This window comes from Passer domesticus, chromosome 4 (genome assembly GCF_036417665.1).
Source record: "Passer domesticus isolate bPasDom1 chromosome 4, bPasDom1.hap1, whole genome shotgun sequence".
Classification (NCBI taxonomy): Eukaryota; Metazoa; Chordata; class Aves; order Passeriformes; family Passeridae; genus Passer; species Passer domesticus.
This window is the reverse complement of record NC_087477.1, coordinates 24586937-24595304: the sequence shown is the minus strand read 5'-3', so window position 1 is coordinate 24595304 and position 8368 is coordinate 24586937. Positions and strand designations below refer to the sequence as shown.

Below are 8368 nucleotides of genomic sequence, written 5' to 3'. Positions count from 1 at the left end.
TGACTAAGCTGTTCACAAAACTCTTCAGTAGAATTATAGAATGTAGATGTTATCACCCACTGAAATGGGGCCTGTTTCCTTTACTCACTGTATTGTCAGCTTAACGTGCTGCATAGAAGTCTCAAATAAAATAGAAGTCTATTGGATAAATGGGTTTTGTCACAACTTTGTTGAAGAAAATTGTTCCTTTCACCTTTGCCCATCTTTTTCTCTCCTCAAAAGAAGCACAATTTAAGCATAAAAAAAACCCAGAACAGGATGAGATTATTCCCGAATCCCCATAAATTTGTGATTTTAAGGCAAGCACTTCACTGAAAACATTCCAGGCATATTCTGCTTTAAGGAAAAAGCCCCAAATCCTATTCCTAAAAAGGATGAACAGCAAACACCTTTTGCATGAACCACGTCACCTCTCCAAACAAAAGAAGGGAGTCAGAAATGCTATTTTGGTAGCTTAACTAGTGGAAGTTCCATCTCCCTCTGCTAATTTGCTCTTGAACCAGTAAAGGCTGATAATAATAGGATACAACACCAGGCTGATGCCCTGGGATACAATGAATTAAGCTGTGATTATTTTCAACACAAGGACTTCTTACAAACCAGCGATTACTTCCTAGCACTGCCATTTTTTTCCATAATCCTGACTTGTTGCTCACTTCACATTCCGCAACATTACACAGCAGTGTGTAAATATCTCAACCTGGGTGGCATGTTCAAAAGCACATTCCTATGCTAGTTCCATTTGGAAAAGATCCTTTCTCTGGGACTTCAAATGTCTTGGGAGAGAAAGTAATTTTGACAGGACTTTTCCAGCCTGGCTGCAGCCTATTGCTTATTTCCTCTGTTTTTTGTTTAGCCCACACAGAGTTGGGTGGCACTGCTCTCAAACTGCAAGTACACTGCCAGTACACAGCTGGCCTCAAAAGGTAATGACTTTAACCCACAAATTCCCATTTCTTCAGGAAAAAGAATTTATGCTGTCTCTCAGTTTGCAGCTTCTGTACTCTCAGTATTGTCACCTGACTACTCCTCCAGCATCGCTACAGTTAGACTATCCACAGTGAAAAAATAACAAATACTCTTTTCATAACACATTTCCACTGCCAAACCTATCAGTCCTCTAAGGATTAGTAGGAGTTGTTACAAAAAAAAGAAAAACAAAAAAAAAAAAAAAAAAAAAAAACACACAAAAAACAAAAAAACCCCCCACAGTTTTTATCAGCTGAGAAGTAAACTAATCACCCAAAACATCTGAAGAAGTCATGATTCATGACATTTTGTGGTTTTCTGATGCAAGACAGAGTATTAAAAACTGTATATAGAGACTGCAGATCCACATCCCCTGACTCTCTAAGAAGGGTCTGCTCTTGTGGATCATGCTTTCAAAACCCAACCACACTGGAGTTGGGTTTCTTTCTGGGAGTCTACTCTGCACAATGCATCACATCACAGAAGAAATCAGATGGGCAGGAAGAGGTGAGCAAGGACTGAAAGAAAAATTAATATCTTTTGACATTACCTTTTCCTTTGAAAAGAACATACTAATAACTCTGCAAGATTCCCAGGGTTTCCTGCATGAACACCCATAACTCCTGCAGGTTTCACTAGCTGATTGGGAGGCAGGGGTAGGGTTGAAAAGGAGAAAGTCCTAAACCCATTAATTAGTTAAGCAGGATGTGGATAAAGTCTCAACAGTGCATGAGTGTGTCACAATACTGTTACACAAGGTAATTCCAGACCATGACATTTATCACCAACTTACTCCTACACATGAATCAAAATTCCTGAAGTCCTCAGGTCTCAACATCAACTTTCAGCTGTCACTCTCACCAACTCCTGACACCAGTACACAATTAACAGCAATTTATTAAAAACACAGAGAGAAATGTCAGCAACTGCTGTGCAGCCCCTGTTAGCAGCACAGATGACATAGAAAGCCTTCATCAGCCTCCTGACTGCAAGTTATTCACATCACCTGTCGGGTAAGAAACCAGCACAATTTACAAGATTATACTTCAAAGCTGCTCTTTCCAGTGATTCTGTTTATGATGCAGTCCCCACAACAGCTGTACTGTACCCCACAAGCCGTGGGAAGAGAAGGAACAACAAAATTCAGCTCCTCAAATCAGTCACGATTTCTTTTGACACAGAGGCACAGTCACACATTCTGATGTGAATCCCAGCCACACTGTAAACTAAAAAGTAATTGAATGTGAAAACTGATCTCTCAAAGTGGAAAATCCCTGCAAAGATATGTTAAGTGAAATGACTCAGAAAATAAATTTCACTTTATTATGCAGCACTTAAATTAAGTCATTATTCAGGTTATCCTACAAGTCTCTCATTCCTTAGGGATTCATATTCCTGAAAGGAATCAGTGCAAAAATAAAGAGCCTGTGAACTACCACCAGTCAGAATGCCAGTGCTGCCATGCAGATGTGCAGACATTATGAAACAGCTGCAAATAATGAAGCCAAGAAAGCAAAGCGAGGGCTCCACATTCTTCTCGTTTCACACTAGCTAAGAAATCAAAAGAAGCAATCTGAAGTCTCTGAAAAAGCCTCTGTTTATCACTGTCCAGTGCTTCTCCCAGTTGAATTTCACAGAATTTTCACTGGGGATGACAAGGACATCTGTTTCAAGGCTGGAAAACATATTCTGCTCTCAGAGTCTGTCTGTTCCCAGTTTCCATCACTTGTGGCACTCAGAGCCAGGATCCTCACTCCAGTGGGCTCCCCGTTTCTCTGTCACCAGCTTGATGAAGTAGCTGTGACTCGCATACAGTTCAAGCTTCTCACTGATGTCAACCCACTTCACAACTCCAGCATCATCACCTGCTTCCAGAGGCAAGTTATCCATTGTCTCACCTGTTCACAAAACAAGAGTTAGAACATGCTATTGCATATTTTCTTCCTGCTTTTCCCCCTCTCACATCCTGTTAGTTTTGCCCTTCCAAAATGCTCCTTCACAATCTCCACTATTTTGGGGGACCAATAAATCTAGGACCAGTGACATGTGAAACTTCACAACTGGCACCTACTATCCAAAATTCAGTGGAAATGTCATTGCATGAAGTCTCTGACTTGAACACATCAGAAGCATCTAAGTAGATTGATTTATCTTACAGGTGAAAAATGGGAGTCCAAGATAACAGATCAATTTAAGAATCTAGTCCCATATTTTACACCTGACTTTCATGCTCCCCTGATTTCACTGCCATGCTCAGCTCAACAACAGCCCCAATTTCAAACAAACATATGGAGTAAAAGGAAACTAAGAGCATGCCTGGAGATATTTACCTGTTTCATCATGATAGTTCACAGCCTCTGTCTCCATCCAGGCATTATCAGTGTTACGAGGGTCATCCACATATCCTCTGTACACCTGTAAGGCCCCAAACAAACCAGAACAAGCTCAGTGTCAAAACAAAGGAGGTGGATTCAGTCAGACTTTTTCCTTTCTCTCTGAGACATTTGCCCTCACAGAGTTTTCAACAGTCCCTTCAATTTCCTACACCCCAAGAAGATGAGCATCGCAACTTATTTTCATTTCAGCTGCACTTCTTCAGATTTCATACAGCTGTGAGTTACATGCACAGCTCAAAAGGCCACCACAAGAGACACAGAGCTCACCACAAAGTGCTCCTGGCTGAACAGCTTCTGGAGCTGCTTCTCCAATTTTGCTTTCTCCTCAGGGGATTTCTGCAGAGAGTTCAGGGCCTCCTCCTCAAATTCTCTCTTCAGAGTAGCAGTGATCTTCTCCCCTGGGTCCACCATCCCCTTAGAGAGGGGGAAACAAACAAAAAATTACTATCACTCAGATTCTACACATTTTAACTCCTAGCTCTTAGTATATTACATCCACTTGCATCACACATGTGCCACATCTGCCTCATGGCTTCACCAGCAGGGAAATGCCAGCTGCCTCTGAAGCTTTGCCCTTACCCCTGGAATGGCCCACTCCCCACAGTCTCTCCTCTTGATGGCTACGAACTGCAAGATGTTCTTGCCAGAAACTGGATGAGCAACTTTATTGCCACTTCCATCCCTTTTCCACCTGCAGAAAATGATAAACAAGAATATGTTGCGCTGCTTCTTGACACCTGGGCCTGAGAGAGGAAGAGCAAGGCACTGCAACCTTTGTGTGGTGACAAACAAAGCAGAGAATGAACAGTTGGGATGACCAACAAATGCCATCCAGCAGGACTGCAACCAAGGACAGAACAATGAGGGTTTTCCTCAGCCACAAGGGCAGAAAATGCCCATGAGGCATGTTTCTGCAGCCAGGCTGGTAGCAGCAGCTCCTCTGAAAGCTCTCCGAGCTGCACTTGTGCTAGTTCATACCAAGAGGATGAGATTGTTTCTGCTGGAACAGAATGGTCACACAAGCTGCAGCAGTACCAGGACAAAGCCACAAGCAGCCACCATTGCCTTCAGTAAAGAACTAAGAACTACCAATAGGCAGAGCAAAAAGCTGTCTAAGCAAAAAATAAAATTAAAAAGAAATCCAACATTCATTTTCAAGGAAGCAACTCAGTAGCACTGGCATCCTTCAGGAAAGCAGAAGAAGTAAAATGCATCAGGATGATTTTCCACAATGGTTCTGTCTTCAGCATTGCACTTTCTAGTTCACACTTCTGTTAACCACACAATCTTTTCTGAATACTTTGTGTACAATGGTTAGCATGTACACACATCCTGCTGGAAAAGCACATCAAAACAAAGCATACAGTGACACAAAGACCATCCTAATCCCACCTCCTCCTATCACAGACTAAGTCTAGTGTTTAAGTAAGTTAGTGTTTCTTATATTAACAAAAGCAGAATGAGCTTACACATAGAAAACACACAGAGAAAAGGGCCATGAAAAGTAATATCCTGCCCAGAGAAGCAGAAAAAAAGCAAAATGCACGGGTTTTTCCTCTCGTGCAGGATCCCTTGCAGTTACCTGCCCCTTACCTGGTTACAACAGGATCAGCAGCATGGTTTGGTCCCCAGCGCCCCAACAATCCTCTGCCAGTGAGGCCAGTCCTTCCCACTGGATTGCTGAAATAAAAGCCACAGTACATGACTCATGTAGTCCTGAACTGGCTCCAACTGGAAATTAAGCCCAGCCACACCCAGCTACTCTCATCTCTGAGGACCAGCTGAAATTAAAGGGAGTTTATTTTCTGCTAAATTTCCAAACCCTTAACACATTAGATGTATTTATTTCCCCACATTCAAAACATTGTACCAAAAAAAAGAAAAACCAAACAAAAAAAACCCCAACCAAAACAAATTCAAAAAAACACAAATCAAGATTAAATAACAAAAAAGGGAAGGACAGCAACACATATTTTGTGTTAAAGCATATATATGCTTTAAAGGGCAAGAGACACAACACGTTTTTCTCATTCACCAACTTAGGTTCATCAAACTAAACTCCATTTTTCTCTGTTGGCTTTGTCCTAGCAAGTACCATGTATTGACAGAACTGTAAGAGAACTGAAACTACACTGAAATGAACTGAAATGAAAATACAAACAAAAACCCCACACTCACCGGGGTCTCCCATTTTCGACCACGTACAAGCCATTCAGACTCTTCCTCTCCACTTCTCCATCTCTCTCATTGAATTTGGGAGAAAAACCTTCATCGCTGTGTGGCAAATAAGAATTTAATAGAGACAAATTACAAAACACAAAAGCTTCTATGCCAGCCATCAGACCAGCAACACCCCTTTGAGTGTGTTAATGAGCAGCTTTTACCAGAACTGGAGTTGCAGGCCCTCCCTTTTCTAAAGGAGGCCATGAAGTCCTAACCTTTTCTGATTACAGTCCCTCTGTATCTAGTTCTGTAAGCAAAAGTGCAGAACTAAAGTATTTAATATTGCATCTCTCTAAATCTTCACTTGGACAAAGTGTTTCAAAAGTGTTTTTGTTAAGATTAGAGGTGTAGAATCACAGAATCATTTTGGTTGGAAAAGACTCCTAAAATCACCAAGCTCAATGCAGCACTGCCAAGCCCACTACTAAACCATGCCCCCATGTGCTACATCCAGATATCTTTTAAATGCCTCCAGGGATGGAGATTCCACCAGTTCCCTAGGCAGCCAGTTCCAGTGCCGGACAAACTTTTTGGTGAAGAAATTTTTCGTGATATCCAATCTAAACCTCCCCTGGCAACATGAGGCTATTTGCCTGTTGTCTTATCCGTTGTTACTCAAGACAGAAGAACTGACACCCACATTGTTACACAATCACAAAAAAAAAAAAAAATCTGTAATTAGTTCAACCTTTCACATTTCCTGAGTCAGAGTGCACCTTTCAAAAACTATAATTACACTTTCTTTTTTTCATGTTACATTCCAACCATGAATAAACAAGAGTATTGCTAAAATGTTCTTCCAAATTCTTAAAGAGAATTAGATTTTATTTAGCTCACAACACAGAGAAACACAGCATCAACAGCTGTCCATTATTCCAATCTTAATCACCAGCTCAGTAAAATCATGTATCAAAGACCTTCACAACAATCCAAGTACTCAGTTCTCTAATTTCCACACACCACTGTGGAACCACACATCACTTGTTAATTCAGGATTAGTTCCTGCTTTCCTGCTCACAGGGGAAAAGAGCCACCATTTCCACTCACTTGATTTGGGGATCTGCCCAAGTGGGTCCGGCCAAAACAGACTTTGCAGTGTACTCCACAGGATCGTAATCTTCCCACTCAGTCTGCCAGCCCACTTTATCTCCAGGAACTTGGCTACGCTCAACGTGTGATCCTGGATATGGGGAGGTGAGAGCTTTTCTGTGGTGGAACTTCACATTATAACTGTTGAACATGTTTACAGGACGAAGACGGGACCAACAGCTTGCAGATAAATTACTAAAAGAAAAAAAAAGAAAAAAACAACAAAAAAAATCTTATTCATTACGTTTTAACATGCTTTTTAATCCCCAGTCTTTAAAGTACAATACAGCAAGTGGAATAGACTCAGCTCTTTCACAGAAACAATTGGGTTGGAAAAGACCTTTGAGATCACTGCGGCCAAACTATGAACAAATACCATCGTGTCACCTCGACCATGGCACTGAGCACCACGTCCAGCCTTTCCTTGAACACCTCTGGGGATGGCGGTTCCACCACCTCCCTGCGCAGCCCATTCCAACGCCTAATGAAATTACAAGAAATTCCCCCTAACACCCAACTCACGAAACGCCTGACGCTCACAACAAAAACCTTTTAACAGAAACGCGGCAAAGAGCAAAACCCCTCTTGCACTTTGCAGTAATTACACCACTTTAGGTGACAGCCCCGCCTGCCTTTCCCACGGAGGGACACCCTGAGGGACACTCCGGCCGAGCTCGGCGGGCAGGGTTGTACGGCAGCCCCGGCATCTCGGCCGAGCCGCTCCCGGCGGAGCAGGCCGCCGACCGCCGGCAGCCACACGGCGGCCCGCTCCGGGCTCCGCGGCCCGCAGTACCTGTGGGCAGCGCCCCGCGCCCTCAGCAGGACGGAGAACGAGAGCACGACCACCACCCGCGGCAGAGCCCCGGCCAGCAGCGGCATCGGCCCCGCCGCCACGGGCCCGCCTCCGCCTCAGCCCCGGGGCCGGGCCGGGCAGCGAGGCAGCCCGCTGCAGGATGCCGCTGCAGGATCCCGCTCGGAATGCCGCCCCTTGATCCCGCTCCTTGCTGCCCCGCCTTTGTACAGGCTGGCCCCGCACCGGCGGGAGCGGCGTCAATGGCAGCGCCCGGTGCTGGCGCTGCTGGGGCGGAGCTCCGCGGCCAAGGCAGCCCCGCGGTGCTGGCTCTGCTGGGGCGGAGCTCCGCGGCCAAGGCAGCCCCGCGGTGCTGGCTCTGCTGGGGCGGAGCTCCGCGGCCAAGGCAGCCCCGCGGTGCTGGCTCTGCTGGGGCGGAGCTCCGCGGCCGAGGCAGCCCCGCGGAGCCGGACGAGCGCCGGCGCTCAGGGGAGGGTTGGTGACACAGCCGTGTCTTGGATGCCGTGGGCAGCGCTCCCACAGCATCAGCGCTCCGTCCCCAGCATTCCCAGCCCTGTCAGTGGGCAAGATCCTGGGAGGGAACACAGCCAGGCCAGCGAACCCGACCGACCAAAGGGTTATTCCGTGCCACATGACGGCAGCTCAGACATAAAACATAAGGAAGGGAAGGGAGGGCATTCGTTGTGTTTGCCTTCCGGAGCGACCGACGTGCGTGCGGAAGCCCTGCTCCCCGCGGGGAAGTAGAGCATAACCTTTTCTCTTTCATATCTTTCACTTTAATCAACAACCTTATCCCAAGGTGGGCGTCTCCGTTTCCCGGTTATTGTCCCTCCCTGCGGAACCCGGAAGACGAGCCCCGCACGCGCGCGGCCTCGCACCG

The 8368-nt window shown here is 45.5% G+C and overlaps 1 protein-coding gene across 3 annotated transcripts; it reads right to left on the bottom strand.

The window, feature by feature from the left end:
* Nucleotides 1–1848: 1848 nt before the first annotated feature.
* On the bottom strand, nt 1849–8364 carry NUDT9 (nudix hydrolase 9). 3 transcript variants are annotated; one of them, XM_064416609.1, is made up of 8 exons: nt 8277–8364; nt 6636–6872; nt 5544–5639; nt 4959–5045; nt 3945–4056; nt 3633–3779; nt 3300–3384; nt 1849–2867 (listed from the first exon to the last, which is right to left on the bottom strand). In XM_064416609.1, exons 2-8 carry the CDS (start codon nt 6827–6829, stop codon nt 2692–2694), a joined length of 897 nt encoding a protein of 298 aa, XP_064272679.1. In that variant the 5' UTR covers nt 6830–6872; nt 8277–8364; the 3' UTR covers nt 1849–2691. The 3 variants fall into 3 exon arrangements, with proteins under 3 accessions (XP_064272679.1, XP_064272678.1, XP_064272677.1); XM_064416608.1 differs by lacking the exon at nt 8277–8364 and adding an exon at nt 7714–7859; XM_064416607.1 differs by lacking the exon at nt 8277–8364 and adding an exon at nt 7471–7823.
* Between the last annotated feature and the right edge of the window lie 4 nt (nt 8365–8368).

Coding starts and splice junctions, on each gene's coding strand:
- NUDT9 (XM_064416607.1), bottom strand. CDS start 7,556: ATGCCGCTGCTGGCCGGGGCTCTGCCGCGGGTGGTGGTCGTGCTCTCG. Junction 5,046..5,543: donor GTCGAAAATGGGAGACCCCG/GTGAGTGTGGGG, acceptor CTTTTATTTCAG/CAATCCAGTGGGAAGGACTG. Junction 3,780..3,944: donor GGGAGTGGGCCATTCCAGGG/GTAAGGGCAAAG, acceptor CCCCTCTCTAAG/GGGATGGTGGACCCAGGGGA.